Below are 21,913 nucleotides of genomic sequence, written 5' to 3'. Positions count from 1 at the left end.
CGAGACAGCATCACGCAAATGTGTCGCTCGAGTTGAAACATTTTAACTCTCACCAATGACGCGCCAATTGCGCCATTCGCGCAACTGCAGTCTATCCGCGTCTTTGCATTTACTTTACATGTAATCGTGACACATGAAAAAAATCGCATCGCGTTTTGTGTGAATGTACCTTTAGAGCTCAATTGTGATTCCTGCTCAGATCCATTTTTATTTTTAGGCTTTGTCGTCTTCTTTTTCTTACCTTTCTGTTTATTTCTGTGTGAGTGCAGGAGGGTAACGGAAAAACACAAGTTCAAGTCAAGTCCTAAACTTTGACAAAACGAGTCTTTAACAAGTCATTATGTGCTTTTCACCAAATGTAATAACATCGAATAACAGATATAATACTTAATAATCAAACTGCTCTTTGTTAGTCACATTAATAATCCATTTTCTCTCTGCTGGTAAAGTAACGTGTTTTTTTCTATTTTAAGAGGGATCAGTAAGGTAAGGCTACCGTGACGGTTTGATTCAGAATGAGTTTAGTGGATAAGATCCCTGATGTTGAGGTGACCAGAATATTTATTTCCACTGTGTACAACATGTTTTAAGGGACCCACAATCTATCTGTATGCCAGGGATAATGTGCAGCGAGGCGGTCTCTATGGGGAAAAGAACACCTGAATCTACATCCCTCTGCAGGTGGTACTTTAACTATATTTGTACTTTTACTTGAGTAACATTTTGAATTCAGGACTTTTGATTGTACACTCAGGTACTTTTACTCAAGTACAAGTCCTGAACCACCTCTGACAATAAATCCAAGTGATTACCAAAAAAAAGAAACCTGCTCTGAAGGTTATATTCATTTGACAAATCCTGCACTCAGCTTTGCTTTCTCCAATATCATTGAAATGCAGCCAGATGCTGCTTCTTTTTTCGGTTTTCGCTAAATTCTTGACTTTTTCCGACGCGCTTGCATTTAAATCCGGCTCCCCATCTCCCTGTCGCTCTGTAGCTGGCCTGTACCACTACACCTGCTGTCTTTGGAGCGTCTGCCCCCCACCCTTCTTTCACATAATGGTATGATCTTAGTGTGTCCTCGCATATGATCAGCAAAATAAAGTCCCGCCCCTGCCTGCATGGATTCACAGCAAGAGTAGGAACGGCTGAAGATTCTGCTCCCCCCGACTGGAGTCTGCTCTTCTAGAAGCATCTCGCGATTGGCGTGTTGGAGACCCCTGAATGAAAGTATCAAGTCACCTCAAGTCAGAAGGCTCAAGTCCAAGTCAAGTCCTGAGTCATTGGTGTTCAAGTCCAAGTCGAGTCGCAAGTGTTTTGTGATTTTGTCAAGTCGAGTCCAAAGACATCAAATTGATGAATCGAGTCTGACTCGAGTCCAAGTCATGTGACTCGAGTCCACACCTCTGCTATTTAGCTTCAGCTAGTTAGCAGCAAAATGCCTCCGTTCTCTACAGATGACTTCCAGTGGTGGATTTAGGATTGTATGAGTTCCGGGAGTTGTTGGGTGGGGGGTGCAGGGATAAAGTGCAATTTTTTCCAAGTGGGGGGTGGACCGAACATCCTTTAGGGGGGTCGTCGGCTCCTCTAGGGGGGTCCGGGGGCATGATTCCCCGGGAGCATGCCCCCTTTGTATTGAAGTTAAAAGCATCAATCTGGTGCACTTTGAGAGCATTAACCCTCTGGAGTCGGTGGACGCGCCGGCGCGTCCAAGTGCGCATAATTTTACGTAATTAATCATATATTTTCGAATATAAGGAGTAGAAACATGATTCAGATATCCACGGAATCGCTGGAAGGGTATCTTTCCAGCGGTATCTCCTGTGAGACTGTAACCATGGCACAGCAGCCAATATGGCCGCTCAAAGCAGCTTGACTTTACACTGCGTGGGATTGGTGGATTGGTGTGTCCGTCAAGGAAATCTCGGCCGGCAGCCATCATGGTCTGAAATGACCAATGGACATCGAGAAATCACTAAGGACCTACCCACCAAGTAAAGAAAACATAAACCACATGTCTCCCATCAGTTTACGTCTGTGTGGAGAGAGAGACAATCAGAGAAAATGGCTAAAAAAAACTTTACAGTTGCCGACTTCGCTAGAGATTTTTTTCGCTAGCAGCAGTGAAGATAGAGCCTCAGAACCTGAAGTATTCGACTCGTCTGAAGAAGAAGAACACAAAGACAACAACAAGGATATATTTGGACATGGGTAAGTGTAAATATTACAGTAATAGTGTACTGGCAATGTGTGGGGAATACCGCGAACATGAACAATAGGTTTATTGATATTTTTTATCGATAGTCATGAACTTTTTCTTCAAAAATAAAAATAGACTCCATTAGCAAACGTTTACTCTGTGTTAACGTTATTTTGGTGTGTACAGTGAGATTACATGTGTAGATGATTAAATGAATCATTTATTCGTCCCACAACCGAGACATTTACAGTGACATCGATTATTTTATCATACTGTCCTGTACAGATGAGACTTTGTAATCAGATGTAGCCTATGTATATGTGTGTCTGTGATTTTATACTGAAGTAAAGTAACTGGAACTGTGTGTGCGTGTGTGTGTGTGTGTGTGTGTGTGTGTGTGTGTGTGTGTGTGTGTGTGTGTGTGTGTGTGTGTGTGTGTGTGTGTGTGTGTGTGTGTGTGTGTGTGTGTGTGTGTGTGTGTGTGTGTGTGTGTGTGTGTGAGAGATCGAGAGAGACTTCTTCTGCAACCTCCCAAACTTTCTTTTTATGTGTGCATTGTTATTTGTGCTTGAGCAACATTTTACTTGAACTTTATTTCAATGAAATTAGTTGTAATTATTGTCCTACATTTTAATTTGTTTTACAGAGATGTTTCACAGCTGCCTGGGCCTAGTGGCCCACAGGTGGCGTTTATCCAGCAGCCACAACATCCATCTGTGCCGGCCCCCAGGTCAAGATCTACTGTTGCTCAAGGGCCTTCACCAGAGCCATCACCACCAAGGACCAGCAGACCAGCATCACTACAGCTGCCTCCACCTCCATCTGCGGCTGCCACCAGGTCAAGATACACCTCAGCACAAAGGCTCCACCACAGCCATCACCTTCAACCCAGCCAGCAGGAGGTCATGGAGGTCTCGTATCGCACTTGTACACCCCACCTACACAGCAGCCCATGCACCATCACCCCCACCTACACAGCAGCCAGACCCACTGTCTTGGAAGACAGACAAAGACCTTGACACTATCTTGACATTTATAATGAATAGTTGGTTGAATGTTCTGATGTTCAATGTTGTAAATAGTTAGATTTTCCAGTTTCTTATATTTATATAAATAGTTGATTGAAAAAAAAAGGTTGAATGCTCAATTTGTATTTTTACACATCACATGTATGTAATATGAAGTCATTATTCAGTCCTAATGTATCTGCTGTGATGAAAGTAGAGTGATAAACACCTGTTTTACTTAAAATTCGAATTAATTTTTTTTCATTTCAGACACGAATAACATATTTATATACAGTGTCATTCAAATATTTCACTGCTTTTGTGATCCTAAGACTTTGGTAACCAAATCTAAAACAATTCGATCACATGAGTAAATTTGTGTTTTCACAAGAGTTTTGAAGATTTTCCGAAAATCGGATTTAACATTTTAAGCTTTTGAGCTACTTATCTCATCAAACAGTGCTCTAAGGTGAGTAATTTGCATATATAGCAATACCAGAGATTGTCCTGAACATTTTGATAATTAACACATGGGGTGCCATGTGAGAAGAAATACATTTAAAAGGGGATTTAAGAAAACATCAAAAATTCGAGAAAATACCCTTAGACTCCAGAGGGTTAATACCTTAAAGCGGACAAAAGGCACTGGATAACACTTATTCATTAACACCCTTTAATGAAGCAAACTAATGCCTTAACTCACTCAAATACAGTTGTTTACTTATTTCGGTGAAATGAATGTGCGTAGAGTTTTAAAGGATGCGGATAGTCTCACCTTGATTCTGGCGCATTGCTTATCGTTTTATAGATCTATTCTCATCCACCATCTTTGTTTGTGACGTAATGAGTGTAAGAGTCACGTTTCTGAATCGGACACTCTGAGTGGATGCAGTCACAGCCAATCGGAGTCTGAATCAGAGGGTTGCCTGTCAGTTCCGTTGCTATGGTTCCGTTGTTATGTGTACTGAAACGAGAGCCGGTATAATTCCACGCGCGAAAACAAATTAAAAACGTTATATCTTAGGATCATTTTTATTTATGTTCTGTATACAGGGTTGGGTTGTAACGGAATACATGTAACGGCGTTACGTAATCAGAATACAAAAATCAAGTAACTGTATTCAGCTCGCGTTACATTTGAAAAACGAGTAATCTGATTACAGTGAGTGAATACATTTTGGATTACTTATTGGAATTATTGGTGGAAAGATTTCCTCTCAACATTTAATATTCAAGTAGTAACAGCCGAATCATCACAGCCCACAAAACCTATTACCGCCCCAGATGGACCAAAATAGCGTTTGAAAAAAAAATCGCGGGTCCGCTCGCTCAGTGAAACAATAACAACGAAACATGGAGGAACAAAAGTCTGCGTTTAAATCGCGTGAGTGTATATATAGGTGTGTGTGGTTAAAACACATCAGCCTGCGGTCGCTCTTTAGTCTTTAGCCTTACTAATGATTATTGCTGAAGGTAAACACAGTGAAGGCGGTGCGTGAAAGGCGGTGCGTGAAAGGCGGTGCGTGAAAGGCACTGCGCGGCTCGCTCGTCTTCTCAGAGGCGGAGTTAACCCTCCTGCTGCCTCCTGGCGCTGCAGAGATGTCATGAAGTGAAGGAGGTGTTCCTTCTAAAAAACAGCTGTGGGCAGCAGATACTGTGAGTGTCACGGACATGAATTCATAGATCAAGGCAGACTGGTGCACACACTCTCCTGTTTTGCCAATCCGGTGCTTAAACTATAGCTCTACACCCCTGGCCGACATGTCCTTAAAATGAAGTCTGAGTTCGACATTTTAATTCATGTCCTGCCAACACTGGACAGACAGGTGACACGCCCGTTCTAAGCCGTGTCCCTCACTCTCCTCACATCCCAAGCTGCATCCCCAAAGAGTGTATTATGTTGCTACATCGTTTCAGATGTTATGTTTCAGTTGTGCTCTTGATAAGCCATTAAAACAGTAAAAACACGTTCAGTTTCCTTTTGATTTTTTGTGTCTCCTGTTCACCAAAACATACCCATCTGTGATGGAAAAAGAAAGTAATCCAAAAGTAATCTAAAAGTAATCTGATTACGTAACTGTAACTGTATTCGGATTACTTTCAGAGCCATGTAATCAGTAATCAGTAACTGATTACATTTACAAAGTAACCCTCCCAACCCTGTCTGTATACATACTAACATAAGGGTATACTTAGTGTGGTTACTCCATGTTTACTAGCTATAACATTAACGTTACATCACTCTTTTTCACTTCTTACTCAGTCAGCCCTCTGGCTGACTGCAGATATCACCATTAGATTAACAAACCTGAAACATCATCCATTTCTTCACTGCTTTTGATGACATTGTTGTCAGCCAACCCAGTCTCACGGCATTTCGTGTTCACCAACACGATTTTTAATCTATTGATTCGTGTTCACCATCACGATTTGCCCCTTTTTTTCGTGTTGCACAGGACGATTTTAAAAGCAATGTATTTCTACTGGTAATGTGTTTCATGCCTGCAGGCTGCAGCAGGTCTTTTTCTCCAGTCGGGTCGTGGAAGACCGGAAGCTGTGTGGTTCATAAAAACATGTTCTTACTCAATATCAAGCCACAATTATTGCTTTTATTTTAAATCGTATAATTTCGGACTTTTGTTGCCGTCTGTGAGGAAAATAAATGGGGCTCAGAGCCTCAGGATACTGAAATCTGTATTTTAAATATTTGTTTCCTTCTAATTTGTTATTCTTTTCAAAATAACACACTGTTATTTACTCACCAATAACACACAATTATCCTTGCTTTTATTTATTGGTTTAATTCCATAATCTCTGGCTTTTTTGGTGTCCGTCAGGAACTGAATTTCAAAATAAAAATAACCGGAAACAGACGTAGGCCTATAAGGGACATTTCTAGCATCATTGCGATTGTCAACAATTCTGAGTTTAGGATGGCCGAAGACACTACACTACCCATAATCCCCAGCTATCGTTTAGGACTACAGTTCCCGTAAGGTTACGCAGAGCGTCAAACAGCTGTGTGAAATGGAACGAAACCACGCCAGACTATCCAAAACTGGAATCGAACACCCCTCCAGAACTACACATGCTGGCTATTGTGTTTCGCAAAATGTTCTATGGGACGTCTCGACTGAACGTTTTCGTTTTTCCCACAATTAGAAGTTGCCATTATTAAACACATTGGTGTTATCAAATGTAAAACATATAATTAATAAATGGGTGAAAACCGCTTGTGTCCATAATGCGCAGCATTAATATATACCCACATGACAGCTCATTGCTACTTTGTAATTCTACTCCACTACAATTCAGAGGTTAACCTGGTATTTTTACTCCACTGCATTTATTTGAGTTACTTTGCAGATTCTGATTAATTATGTGAAATATAAACAACCCTTAAATCAGACTTTAGTTACACCTGAGTAAAATTCAGGTAAGGTGATTGTCAAGTGCCAACAATCAGGAGAGATATTTGATAGTTGGTGCTTGAGAAGACTAAACATGTATCTGCAATTGACATGAATGGAAACAAGTAATAAAGTATATTCATTACTCGTTATTCTCTACTAATAGTTAATTAAAGACTGTATATTATGGCTATTTTGCACATCCCTTTCAAGATTTTCAAAGGTTTATTGACATATCATACACAACTACGGTGTAGTTATGCAATGAATGAAAAACTTGGGTCACAGGTTCCTCAACAGTACATTACAAGACATCTATCAATATGTGTGTACCTCCACCATTAAACTGTCATATTCTGCACATTTCTTATTCTATCTACATACATAGTATACATTATAATTAATGTGTATAATATCGGTTAAAATAAGTGCTTCAACATAGTTAACATTGCAGGAAAGCAATATATTAGACGTTAATTACTTTGTCAGGCTTAATATTTAATATTTAATGTTTAAATAAAGGTTAATCCGTTTTTCTGTTTTGCACCTCCTCCTATTAATATCTTTGTACATTCTGCACTAAACTGTTTTATTGTAGAGATCACTTATAGTATCTTCTTGATTTTTTATATTCTATATGTCTATATTTATACTTTCCCCCTATGAAAGTATGTACTCATGTACATAAAAACAAGAATTCAATAACGTGCTTTAACCACTAGGAGGTGCACACAAGGTGCACACAGCCATAATAACTTTGTATTATTAGTGTGTATGTACAACATCTGAAGATGTATAGTTTTATGCATGCTTTCACATCATTTTACAGCATATTGCTATACTATTTCAGACACAGTATTTACATTCTTACATTCAAAGAAAATCAGTAATATCTTTGAAAGCTACAGTCCTTTTCTATCAGCTGTGCACCGTTATGGTGTAAATATAACCTATCTATGAATTAGATCAAATGTAAAAGTCAGCCGAATTAGTGTTGATACTGCAAGGAGACGTATTGTGTGAAGAGAAATTGAAGATGTTGTTTAATTGTTGATATATTTATGATCCACGTCAAGTATTCAGTTTCGGCGCCATTTCTTCCAGTTTTTCCAAAGGTCTTCTCATCAGGGCTCTCTAAATAAAGAACTACGGCAGATCTGTAATATGTAATGCAGCCGAACCGTGTATTACAATGCCGTTATGTGATGACTTTCAAAGAGAAAAGCAAGAGCACTCGGAATTAAGTATTATTTTATACTTTTAAAATGTTTTCCGGATTTCATATAATATAAACACCAAATTCCAGCATGCATTGCGGCTAACACATCCAATCAACGAGCTTAAAACCATAGCTGAGGATCTTGGGTAATCGCTCGAAATGCCTACGTCTGTTTCCGGTTATATTTATTTGAAATTCAGTTCCTGACGGACACCAAAAAAGCCCGAGATTATGGAATTAAACCAATAAATAAAAGCAAGGATAATTGAGTGTTATTGGTGACTAAATAACAGTGTGTTATTTTGAAAAGAATAACAAATTAGAAGGAAAAAAAGATTTAAAAAATACAGATTTCAGTATCCTGAGGCTCTGAGCCCCATTTATTTCCTCACAGACGACAACAAAAGTTCGAAATTATACGATTTAAAATAAAAGCAATAACTGTGGCTTGATATTGAGTAAGAACATGTTTTTATGAACCACACAGCTTCCGGTCTTCCACGACCCGACTGGAGAAAAAGACGTGCTGCAGCCTGCAGGCACGAAACACATTACCAGTAGAAATACATTGCTTTTAAAATCGTGCTGTGCAACACGAAAAAAAGGGGCAAATCGTGAACACGAATCAATAGATTAAAAATCGTGTTGGTGAACACGAAATGCCGTGAGACTGGGTTGTGTCAGCTGCTGATACTGCTGCAGCTTGTGGCGCCTGCTTCAATGAAAATAACTTTATAATATCCGTAACTTTATAGGCTATTAGCAGAGGTGGGGACTCGAGTCACATGACTTGACTCGAGTCGCATATTTTTTGACTTGAGACTTGCTTGACTAACATTGATAAAAGACTTGACTTTGACTTGGTGTTCATGACTTGAGACTTGACTTAAGCTTGAGACAGATGACTTGAAAGGACTTGACTTTTTAAAATTAAATATGTGCATTTGTTTTTGTATTGAGATATTACATTTAGTTTTTTCTAAACGTGATTGGGTGATTATAGCGCCGTGTGCGCAAACCTGGCAACCCACTAGACGGCAGGAGTGTCGAGAGGGGTCTCCCTGCAGACCTCCACTCTCAGGACAGTTCCGGTGCAGACCTCCACTCTCAGGACACCTCCACTGTCAGTAAAGGAAGTGACGATTCTGACGTGTGCTAGGCTAATAATGATGCTAATGATAGCTAATTCCTAATAGTAGTATGTGTGTCGTTTGTACAGTGCTACTTATATGTTATGTAAAGCCTGCATACTTATGTGTTTTATTTCTGTATTGTTACAGTTTTACAAAGTAAAAGAAGACTTTTAAATGTTAGCTAACTGTCTAGCTACGCATAGGGATACGCGCTGTAAGGGCAGAACAGTTCAATCAATCTAAGTGATACTGTACTGATATGAACTACAATACAAGATGTCCCTATATATATATATATATATATATATAAGTTGGTCATAAAATGTGTTCTGATCTTCATCTAAGTCACAACAATAGACAAACACAGTCTGCTTAAACTAATACCACACAAACAATTATATGTGTTCATGTTTTTATTGAACACACCATGTAAACATTCACAGTGCAGGGTGGAAAAAGTATGTGAACCCCTCGGCTAAAGACTTCTTCAAGAGCTAATTGGAGTCAGGAGTCAGCCAACCTGGAGTCAAATCAATGAGACGAGATTGGAGGTGTTGGTTAAAGCTGCCCTGCCCTATAAAAAATACACACCAGTTTTGAATTTGCTATTCTTAAGAAGCATTGCCAGATGTGAGCCATGCCTCGCTCAGAAGAGCTCTCAGAAGACCTACGATTAAGAATTGTTGACTTGCATAAAGCTGGAAAGGGTTACAAAAGTATCTCTAAAACATACTTGCCAACCTTGAGACCTCAGAAATCGGGAGCATTTCAAAACCACTGCGCGGGGGGGATCGCCGGAGCTGTATTAGATTAACATTAACATGCTTATTGTAGTTGTAAGTGCACTGCCTTGCGGCCTGTAGCACCATCCTTGATGGAGCATATGTGTGGGCTGGAACTGTATTTTACAGGAAAGGAGTGAGCAGAGGGTCGAGTAGTCGATTGTTGTTCTGTTTTCTGTGACTATCTTCCTCACCCTCTCAGACTTTCAGTTGTGCGCTACTGAAGAGATGCGCTACCATGGAAACCAAACAATGGTGTAGCTGTATTAAAATCAGAGTGGAAACAGTCCTGAGTAAATCTGATTTGGTCAGACATCGGGAGAAATGTGACCCCGGGAGGAAACCGGGAGAGGGCAATGAAATCGGGAGGGTTGGCAAGTATGCTCTAAAAGCCTTGATGTTCATCAGTCCACGGTAAGACAAATTGTCTATAAATGGAGAAAGTTCAGCACTGTTGCTACTCTCCCTAGGAGTGGCCGTCCTGTAAAGATGACTGCAAGATCACAGCGCAGAATGCTCAATGAGGTGAAGAAGAATCCTAGAGTGTCAGCTAGAGACTTAAAGAAATCTCTGGCACATGCTAACATCTCTGTTGACGAATCTACGATACGTAAAACACTGAACAAGAATGGAGTTCATGGGAGGACACCACGGAGGAAGCCACTGCTGTCCATAAAAAACATTGCTGCACATTTGAAGTTTGCAAAAGAGCACCTGGATGTTCCACAGCACTACTGGCAACATATTCTGTGGACAGATGAAACCAAAGTTGAGTTGTTTGGAAGGAACACACAACGCTATGTGTGCAGAATCCAAAGGGTTCACATACTTTTTCTTGCAACTGTATGTGCTGGGTCCAGGCTCAAGGGTGTATGGCACTCTCAACTATTTCCAGGACATGCCGGGGCCCAGCCTGCCAGTAGCTTTGCCGATATATGTGTTGATAGGTAATAGATTAAGAGCGGTGAATCAGCTTAGAAACAGGAAGCGCTCAAACGTTTGTGTGAGTTTATCAAATTTAGCAGTGATTCCATGTCAGCCAGAGCTTGTCACAAAAAACCTGACTGATAGTGTATTAACAAACTTAGACTAGCTTTATTAAATGTCAGGTCTTTGGCAGGAAAAACATTTTTAATCAATGATTTTATCACTGAGCACAATCTCGATTTTATGTTTTTAACGGAAACTTGGTTTGAACAAAATAACAGTGCAGCTGTTCTTATCGAATCCACCCCTCCCAACTTCAGTTTTATGAGTCAGGAAAGAATGCATAAGAAAGGAGGTGGAGTTGCTATTTTGTTCAATGATTCCATTCAATGCAGGAAGACATCAATGTGAACTGTGCTTCTTTTTAATATGTGGCCCTTCAGCTGAAATGCTCCTCTCGAGCTCTGTTCCTAAATATCTATAGACCACCCAAATACTGTTCAAAAAGAGTTAACTACAAAGCGATATTTAACTGAAAATACTAGGGAAATGTTTACTCAGAATTTTTCTTCCACATTTGCCCCTGCTAACATCTCAGTAAATGAGCTAGTAGATCATTTTGATTAAAGAAAATATCTCCATGGAGAAAGGCCATGACCGTGAAAACAGAAAAAAGAGTGTTGAAAAGCTGAACGCAGGTGGCAAAAAAAAAATCTCCGGGTTCATTTTGAAAGAGAGACTTGGCTTTTATAAATTTGAATTGAAAAATGCACGACAGTCTTTCTTCTCTGACATCATTGACAAAAACCAAAACAACGCACGTGCCTTGTTTTCTACCATTGCCAGACTAACTAACCCCCCAGTGTCAGTAGCCTCTGAATTTCTATCCACCAGGGCCTGCAATGAATTTTCCCCCTTCACTGACAAAATTCAGAAAATTAGACAAGCAGTCAGTGCCTCTGTATCAGGTACAGTAAAAGTGTTGTCCCTGTGTCCACTTAACATCAATTCAAACACCATGACACAATTCCATCAGATTAATGATAAAAACCTAGAGGACATTATTCAACTTCTGAAATCCTCCTCCTGCTGCCTTGATATTATACCTACAGGATTTTTCAAATATGTTTTGCCTTGCATGGCCTCAGATCTACTTCATATAGTAAACACATCTCTTCACTCAGGTGTTTTTCCACAGGCTCTAAAAATGGCAGTCATCAAACCGCTCTTAAAAAAGAATAATCTAGATGCTTCAGTAATGAACAATCACAGGCCCATATCAAACCTGCCATTTCTAGGTAAAATCATTGAAAAAGTAGTTTTTCAACAGTTGAGTAATTTCTTGCATTTAAAGGAATGGTATGCTCATGACACTCATTTTTTAAAAATTATCATCCGATAAAACAGACCAGTCTCTGCCAGTCTCTCTTTTTTTCTTTTTAATCCGATGACATTATCAGTGATTTTAAACTGATTATATACCGAAATAACATCAACACTGTGGGCGCCGCCATTTCCCGGACGTGACGTAATCCATGCGTTTGGTTTTCGAAGACACGTTGATCTCCATGTTATTTACTGTAGTTTCTCTATTCAAATATGCCTCACTGTATCGCGAAATATTGCCATAATTCGGATAGGAACAATCCACGGAATGCTCGGTTCCATCTGTTGCCAAAAGGTAAGCATAAGAAGTACATTCGGAGGCAGTGGCTAGCGAAATGTGGCCGGCCCGAACCGAGAGATTTACAGGCTCATGTATGCAGCGAACATTTCACATTTCCGGACGACTACTCTGAGAGTATGATCAAACATAACATGGGATTTAAAGAACAACCATTACTCAATGGAGATGCAGTACCATCGGTCTTTCTGGTGTCATCACCGACCAGGACACCAGTTCGGCCAGTTGAGAAATCGCCCTCTGCAAGTGTGAAGCGACGGAGGAGCAGAAGTAGTGCTCGGAGTAAGAATAAGGTATGTTATAGCGCATTTCCATTGCAGCGGCTAGCCCCGTTTTAACGTCCTTTAGCGTCCAGGCCAGGACAGTTTTTGGTGGCCTTTCCATATAGCGTAGTACCGGCTAGTGTGTATTTTACCCGAGTTTTTTCCGGCCCCATAAAATCGTGATTCTATGGCCAGGGACAACGAAGCTGAGTATGCTAAACTAGAGAGGGAATCGCTAGCAAGGGTGGTACTACATGCATACATATAGTATCTTATATCATCTTCCCATTATACACACATGCATTTCCAAACATTTGGACTACCTATGTTGCAAATGTATTATCTTTTCAATTTACACACGGCATCTATTGCACGTCTGTCCGTCCTGGGAGAGGGATCCCTCCTCTGTTGCTCTCCCTGAGGTTTCTCCCATGTTCCCTTTAAACTGTGAGTTTTCTTCGGAAGTTTTTCCTTGTACGATGTGAGGGTCTTAGGACAGAGGGTGTCGTATTGTCATACTGATATGTATGGCTGAATTCCCCCATCCAATCTCTTCACATTGGTCAAAACTTGTTCCTCTGCTGACGAGTCCGAACTGAAATACTCCACCATGTTTCCGTGTGTTGACAAAGTGAACGCATGGATGACGTCACGACCATCACGTGACTACTGAAAATGGCAAACATGGCGGCGGCCAGACGGAATATACAGGTCTTGATAAAAAAGAGCTATAAAATCATTATTTACCGGGGAATATCGCTGATTTCTTCAGGGTATGGTTTAAACATAACGTTTCACTAAATACTGAAGTTTTGATTAATTATCTAATGAGTGGACCATTCCTTTAAATAACTGTTTCGATGTGTTCCAGTCAGGCTTTCGTCCAAACCACAGCACTGAGACTGCTCTTGTAAAGGTCTTCAATGACATCCACTTAAACAAAGACAGTGGCAGAACTTCAGTGTTAGTATTATTAGATCTCAGTGCTGCGTTTGACACTGTTGACCACAGCATATTACTAGACCGACTGGAAAACTGGGTGGGACTTTCGGAAACAGTTCTAAATTGGTTTGAATCCTACTTAAAGGACAGAAAAAAACGTTGTTTCTATAGGTAAATACACATCTGAATTGACAAATATAACATGTGGGGTTCCTCAAGGCTCCATCTTGGGGCCTCTTCTCTTTAACATCTACATGCTACCACTGGCTCAGATAATGAAAAACTACAAAATAAGTTACCATACTGTAGCTATGCGGATGACACCCACATTTACACAACCATTTCACCAGGAGACTATGCTCCAATTCAGACACTGAGTAAGTGCATTGAACAAATCAATGACTGGATGAACTTTCTCCAATTAAACAAAGATAAAACTGAGGTAATGGTTTTTGGAGCCAAGGCAGAACGTATATAAGTTAGCGCTGAGCTTCAGTCTGCAATGTTCAAAACAACAGATAAAGCCATAAATCTAGGTGTAGTCATGGACTCTGACCTGAGTTTCAACTGTCACATTAAAATAGTTACTAAATCAGCCTACTATCACCTAAAGAATATATCTAGGATTAAAAGACTAATGTCACAGCAGGATTTGGAAAAACGTATCCATGCTTGTATCTTCAGCAGACTGGACTACTGTAATGGTGTCTTCACAGGTCTCACTAAAAAATCCTTTAGAAAGCTGCAGCTGATTCAGAACGCCGCTGCTCGAGTCCTTACCAACACTAAGAAAGTGGATCACATCACTGCTGTTCTGAAGTCTTTACACTGGCTTCCTGTGTGTCAAATAATTTATTTAAAAAATACTGCTGCTGGTTTATAAAGCACTGAATGGTTTAGGCCAAAAATACATTTCTGATCTACTGCTAAATTATGAACCATCCAGATCTCTCAGGTCTTCAGGGACTGGTCAGCTTTCTGTCACCAGAGTCAGAACTAAACATAGTAAAGCAGTGTTCAGTTATTATGCTCCAAATATCTGGAACAATCTTTGTGTCGCTGCTTTTAATTCATATATTCATATATTAAACTGCACTGTAACTTTTATTATCTTTGCTTTTTATCTTTGCTTTTTATCTTTGCTTTTAAATTAGTGTTTTTAAATGTCATTTTATATCATTGTTTTTAAATGAGTGTTTCTAGATATCATTTTATAATATGTTTCTTAATGCTCTTAATGTCTTTCATTTTTGTAAAGCACTTAGAATTGCCTTGTGTTGAAAGGTGCTATATAAATAAACTTGCCTTGCCTTACAATCCCTGGCCCAGAAAGCTTATTCTAAGTCTATCGACAAGTATAGCTGAGTTGGTTAGGAATGTTAGCTATTGGTTCCATCTTGAACCAAAGAGTAATTACAATTTGGATGCTGGATGAAAAGTCAGAGGTAGTAAGTTTTTACTAAAAGAAAAATATGTCAAAAGAAAGTCAGGGAATTCATCATTTTTGGAAAGTGGAGTTTGATGGCAATCCATCCATCATTTTAAAGGTATTTTAGTGTATATTAAAGTGGTCGACTGACTGACCAACTACATTGCCATCATATTATATTAATATTTAATTCTCCAATATTACATTTGCCAATGTTTTTGCATGTGTGTTCACTGATACAGCATAAACAGTTGCAGCATATCTTAAGTTAATCCTATGTGAAGGACACCAACCGTTTGTGGTGTATCTTACCACAGTGTCCAGTCCCAACAGAATGAGCATAATGAAGAAGCATGCGGCCCACAGCTGAGGCACGGGCATCATGGCAACAGCCTGAGGAAAAGCGATGAATGCTAGCCCCGGGCCTGCGAGGACAGAAGAGAAATTTGAATTGTTGTGAGGGTACTTTTGATTCTGAGAGAGATGGTAGAGATGGTAGCTTTGCACTTGAAAATCGTACCTGATGTGACAACCTTTTCGATGGGAATGCCCTGTTTTTCGGCCATGAATCCGAGACATGAGAAGACTGCAAACCCGGAAACTAAGCTGGTGCAACTATTGAGCACACATAACCACACACTGTCCCTGCATACACAAACACAAAGCACAGCATGCAGAGCAGAACTCAGTGGGAAAATGTACTGACAGTAATAGACTTTATGTTGTTGAGCGGACAATCCGTCCTTAGGTAGTTTCGATGTTCTTATTGCCCCTAGATGTATCTATATCTTAAGGTAGTTCTAGTTTTCATCTTTGAGATTTACAAAAGAAAGCACAGCTACACTTTATCCCCTATTTCTTAGTATTGTTTGAATGTAGTCATACATTATTATTAGGGCTGTCAGTCGATTACAATATTTAATCGCGATTAATCGCATGATTGTCCATAGTTAATCGCAAATTAATCGCACATTTTTTATCTGTTCTAAATGTACCTTAGAGGAATATTTTTCAAGTTTTTAATACTCTTATCAACATATGAGTGGACAAATATGCTTTATGCTAATGTTTATTATCATTTGAACAATAACAAATATTCTATATTAAACACATAACCTCTGAACATTACAAATATTCGCCTCAATTCAACCTGGAACCTCTCTCATACAATACAAATGGGGTGTGTGTGTGTGTGTGTGTGTGTGTGTGTGTGTGTGTGTGTGTGTGTGTGTGTGTGTGTGTGTGTGTGTGTGTGTGTGTGTGTGTGCGTGTATATGTGTGTGTGTTGGATCGTTGGAGCTATGTGCTCGAACGGGAGCTGCCTGGACGCTGCAATCATGTTGCTGCAATCATGAGTGTGCTGACTTCTCCTACAATGTCCCTCTGTCTGGCTTCCTACATAAAGTCAAGTACTCGGTGCAGTTGTGGCGAAATGTCGCGACTCTGTTTTCATTTAAACAGCTCCTTATATCCGTTAGCGCAGCTAGCTAGCACCAGATGCTAACAACAACAATGCACGTAAGGTCTCTCTCTCGCTCGCTCGGGCCACACACACACACACACACACACACACACACACACACCCTCTCGGTCCTCCCGATGGCCAGTCGGTGCCTGCCGGTGAGCGTGGAAGTGTGGTCTGCCACAAGCGGGCAGCAGGAGCGGGACTGTCAGCAGATGGTATTTTAAACTCGATGCGCTCTGAAACTACGGGGCAGCCGAGGAAAAAAAATACACATGCGTTAATCGCGTTAAAATAATTAGTGGCGTTAATTTTGTTTTGCGTTAACGCGTTAATAACGCGTTAACTTGACAGCCCTAATTATTATATAACCCAGTACGTGGCAGATACTCAAAGAAAATGAAACCCAATCAACAAAAGCTTCCAATATATTAATGGAGCTACTGATCACATGACTAACCTGTAACAGTTGTTTGTGACTTTGTTGTAACTGCTCATTGTGATATGGCTTCCTGATGCAACGCCATAGGAGAAGAGGACCTGGGCACAAGCCTCCATCCACACCTCATGAAGAAAGATTTAAAAAACACGTATTTAGGTTATCAGCGTTATATCAGTCACAGGAGGATCTTGTTTCATCTACCTTCTTTTGTGTATTCAATTCAGGTAGGTGTGCAACTGTGCAGGGTCTACCTGAAGGTCCACCAGGCGAGAAGGATCTGGATACAGGTAGTAGACCACACCCTGCCAGGCCCCCGGCAACGTCAACCCCTTGACCAGCAAGATGGCCAGCATCACATAGGGGAACACAGCTGTGAAATACACCACCTGAGATGAATAAAAAAAATCCTCTATGTTTATTATGTGACCTGTTTGTAGAGGTCTACTTAATATGTTATACTGCACATGAACAATACAACAACATGCACAATGGTAGATAGCTCATTTGAATTAAGAGGAATCAATTGTACAGCTGCCAGGAGATGCACATCCTGCACCTGGTAGGATACCTGCAGAAAGGTTGTAACGGGTAAAAAATACATTTATATAAATCCAAGGGCACAAACACAGATAGAAAAAATGCATGTCATTGGAGTTCTGTCTAATATTTTAGAGGAGAGTGGACAATGTCTTTAATCCCAATCAAACTTGGAATGTGTACGTTTTCTTTGCAAAACTACAGGTGGCATTGTTAGGAAAATTAGCGTTGGGCGTGTCTGGAGCTTGGGGGAGTGAACGCAAGCAACGCGACCAACAACCAATCACATGAATGTTCCGCCCCGGTCATAGTAAACAAAAAAGCCCGGTTCTTCTATCCACTAGCCAAAATGGATGCCGGTTTGGTAGCAAGGGTGGCATTGGTATATGCAGTGTATCTCGGGAGGCGACATCGTGTGCGTCGCTGTTGGGTACATCTGATACTCCGAAAACGTCTGCAACGGGGAGAATACCACGTTTTGGTCCAAGCGCTCCATCTGGATGATGAACTGTTTCACCAGTACTTCAGAATGAGCAAAGACCATTTCGACGAGTTGCTCGGCAAAGTGGGTCCACTGATAACAAAGGCGGACACCACCATGCGTTTGTCAATCGGACCCGCCGAGCGACTCGCCATCTTTCTACGGTACGTTTTGTGTATTTCTATTTCTGTAATATGACTCTGTATAGAAAGAGAGAGAATGCATGCCATGGATGAATGATGAATGAAGTATGTGATTTAGTTCAGATGGATAACATTAATTAAGATAGCTAGGTAAACACAGTATTGCTCCCCTGTGCATGTGGGGTCTTTGTGTGTGTGTTTCTGTGGGGTGTGTGTGTGTGTCTGTGGGGTGTGTGTGTGTGTCTGTGGAGTCTTTGTATGTCTGTCTGTGGGGTGTGTGTGTGTGTCTGTGGGGTGTGTGTGTATGTGGGGTCTGTGTGTGTGCATGTGCGTGTGTGTGTGTGTGTGTGTGTGTGTGTGTGTGTGTGTGTGTGTGTGTGTGTGTGTGTGTGTGTGTCTGTGGGGTCTTTGTGTGTGTGTCTGTGGGGTATGTGTGTGTGTGTGCGTGTGTATATGTGGGGTCTTTGTGTGTGTGTGTGTGTGTGTGTGTGTGTGTGTGTGTGTGTGTGTGTGTGTGTGTGTGTGTGGGGGGGGGGGGGTCTGTGTGTGTGAGAAAGGCAGAGAGGGGTGCGGCAGATGTACTGTGGCACACAGAGCAGGTGTATGTGTGTGTGTGTGTGGGGGGGTCTGTGTGTGTGTGTGTCAGCTACCGCCTGACACCGTCGTCCCAGGAGCAGAGCGGCTCGGCCTTCTTCCCCATGTGTTTGTTGGAGATGAGGCTTTTCCGCTGATGGACAACCTGCTGCGTCCGTTCCCTGGACGTCACCTCACACGCGAAAGGAGGCTGTTCAACTACCGCCTCAGCCGGGCCTGGTTGGTGATTGAATGTGCGTTTGGCATCCTCTCATCTCGGTGGAGAATGTTCAGGCGTGTCATCACCACCAGCCCGGAGGTAACAGAGTTGTGTGTGAAGGCCGCCTGTGTGTTGCACAACTTCCTCCGCAGGAAGACAATAGGAAGGAAAACACGCAAATCTGTCGAGGACTCCATGATGCTCAAGATACTCCAACCCTGTGTGATGTACCAAGGATGGGCTCCAACAATGCCACACGCAGATCGCTCCAACTGCGGGAGAACTTCTGCTCCTATTTCAATGAGGAGGGTGCAGTGCCATGGCAGCAGAATGTGGTGTAGGGTCACCATCACCATGGCTCTTTTAAGAGCCTCCAAACCAAAAGCTCTTTTAAGAGCTACCCATATTTTCTTTAAAAAGCAAATATTCCAAATGAGCCATTTAAAAATAAAACATTCCTAATAAACATGTTTCTTGAATTGATGTGTGTGGATAAAAAAAAACTCAAAAATTATTTTGTGGAACTGAAAACGGACTCCTTAAAAATAACTCGTCCTCATCCTCCACCACTACTGGTGGGGGTGGTGGAGGATGAGGACGAGGTGGTGGCGTGAGCAGAGGACTGATGGCTGACATCAAGCCCTTTTCAAAGGAGGATATCTCCCTTCCCCTTCTCCCCCGGTCCTGGTCCTGAACAATCGCCACCTCCTCCTGTCCTGTCTCCCCTGCCTGGGCTGGCTGACTGTCGGCTGGCTGGCTGGCTGTTGGCTGACTGTCTAGCTCACTTTCTTGCTGGCTCTCTGCCTCTGGCACCAGGTTGGATGGGGGCAGGGTTTGCCGGGGGACATTACTGGACGTCTCACGGTCAATGAGAAATGGGGTTAAAAACCCCATCACGGGGAACAGATGTGGAGAGGCACAACGCAAGGGCGCCGGAAGCAGGGGGGCCAGGGGGCCATTGCCCCCCCCCCACTGTACAGCCCTGCCCCACATTTTTGCAGCGGCGGATGCCGCGGAATACTGTACACATCCTGTTTCAATAATTCCCCTCTACTTCTAAAGTTGCATCTAAAAATCTGATCTGATCTGTGTATATTTTGTTATTTTTTATTGTTATATTCAATCTCATTAGCTACAGGCATTTTTGAAGCTTGTAAAGGGAAGATGACAGCTCTCACTCGCCACTCTGCTGTTCCACAGCGCCGCTTCCCCTCCCTCCGCTGAAATTATGAATGTAAGGCGTATTATAGCGGCCAAAATCAAATATAAGAAAGAAATATAACGCAAAGTAAAGTGCCGCTGAGGCACCCGTAAGCTAATCTTACGCATGGGAAAGAATCAAGATCCGAGCAAAAGTCGTTTCAGTGCGATTTATTATACACACATCAAGCATTTCTCTTCCTTCTTACCCGATGGTAAAAAACCATAAGCCTACCGGGTGTGCCGCTCACTTCCACCTGTTTCCCATATTTATAATGAGCAGGTATCCCCTCCCCCGGTGCCCAAAGGCTGCCTTTACAAAAACAGAGGCATAGTACAACTTATTTGATAAACTTAAATAAGAATTAAAAGGAAGATTTACTATAAACAAAAAAGAACAATAAAATAAATGGATAACTATGAAATAATATAAGCTCCTAGATATGGCTTCATCACGTATAGTAATCATAGGTAACACGTCAGGTTCCGTTACAGTTTGTTTTCATCTGATTTCAAATAAACAAAGTTTTAGTTTAAAGTTTATACGCACTTTTTGTCCCCCCCACTTCTGAAATGAATCCGGCGCCGCTGGCACAACGTGTCTACGTACATGCACTCCCTTAGAATAGGTTGAGGGAAAGGGGTAGCAAGTAAGAAGTAAGGAACAGAGGTGGAGAGGCACAATGTGTCTACGTACATGCACTCCCTTAGGATAGGGTTAGAGAAAAGAGTAGGAATTAAGATGTATGCGCCACATCTATACCATGAGCGCATTGCTCCTAAAAAGTTTTTTTGGCACTGACACCAATCAACAGTTGTGCGTCGACTCGGCAGGGATCAAGGCATGGGAAAGGCATGTGCCTCTCCCTGCTTCCACCGTCTACACCAGCGGTGAAAAAACTAAAATACACAGTGGGCCAAAATTCAAAAAGCGGTACTAGTCGAGGGCCGGACTGGTTCAATGTTTATTGCATGACTTATTGTAATGAACTTATTGCACACATTAAACCTGGAACTAACAAAGCTTAAATTACTGCCTATAAAAACAACATTAAACATTAAATAATCAGTTGCATTCATTTCTTATGGCTCTATCTGCAGCTTTTCCGGAGTCATTTCTTACGATTACATTTTCCCACAGACCAACAACAGCTTTAAAAAAACAATTTCCCTCAAAGAAAAAAACTAACATGCTCTGTTGTCGTGAGAGAAAAAGTGCAGAAGGAAACATCCATTAAACTCAGTTTGCTGCTCTGTGATGCTAGTTCAAGCCAGATACTTGGCATCTCATCTTGGGTGTAAGTTCATCAATGTTTGGGCTCAGGCTCAGAGCTGAGGAAATCCTCAGGATTGAGTGAAGGTGTGCGTGCAATACACCGGCGGGCCAGATCTAATAGTAATTAAACATTATCCTGTGGGCCAAAATTAAATCCACCAAGGGCCTTGAGTTTGACACATGTGGTCTACACACACAACCAAATTACATCTATACCATGAGTACATTGCTCCTAAAAAGTGTTTCTGGCACTGACACCAGTACTCGAGTTGAGGGGGGATGAGGGGGGATGGCATCCCCCCTGAAATAAAAACGGTCAAAATCATCCCCCTTCTAAAACTGCCATTCCCCCTTTCCATCCCTTATGTAATTGTATCAATGAACGTGGCACTGGTATTACTGCTATTTCAACATTAATTTTGCGCATTTTGAGTAAAATACTGTGGGCGAGGGAGCACGCACACACGCAATGACATTTTACCAAGTCACTGACGCTATACTATGCGAGTGCCGTAGAGGGCGCCAGAGCGCCGTGATGTGCCTGTTTGATCGATGCCAGAAGCGCAGGTAACGGTCATCACAA

General features: G+C 41.5%; 1 protein-coding gene across 1 annotated transcript in view; it reads right to left on the bottom strand.

Annotated features, from left to right (window-relative positions):
* The window catches only part of LOC117451052 (sodium- and chloride-dependent betaine transporter-like), an 82,941-nt gene that overhangs the window by 27,597 nt on the left and 33,431 nt on the right, over positions 1 to 21,913 (bottom strand). The window contains exons 6-9 of the mRNA XM_034089137.2: positions 17,152 to 17,286; positions 16,919 to 17,022; positions 15,517 to 15,641; positions 15,309 to 15,421 (exon numbers count right to left, since the gene is read on the bottom strand). Coding sequence (XP_033945028.2) covers positions 15,309 to 15,421; positions 15,517 to 15,641; positions 16,919 to 17,022; positions 17,152 to 17,286 — 477 coding nt within the window. The remainder of the gene's footprint in view (positions 1 to 15,308; positions 15,422 to 15,516; positions 15,642 to 16,918; positions 17,023 to 17,151; positions 17,287 to 21,913) is intronic.

Source organism: Pseudochaenichthys georgianus, chromosome 8 (assembly GCF_902827115.2).
Source record: "Pseudochaenichthys georgianus chromosome 8, fPseGeo1.2, whole genome shotgun sequence".
Classification (NCBI taxonomy): Eukaryota; Metazoa; Chordata; class Actinopteri; order Perciformes; family Channichthyidae; genus Pseudochaenichthys; species Pseudochaenichthys georgianus.
This window is presented reverse-complemented; position numbering and strand designations above follow the sequence as displayed.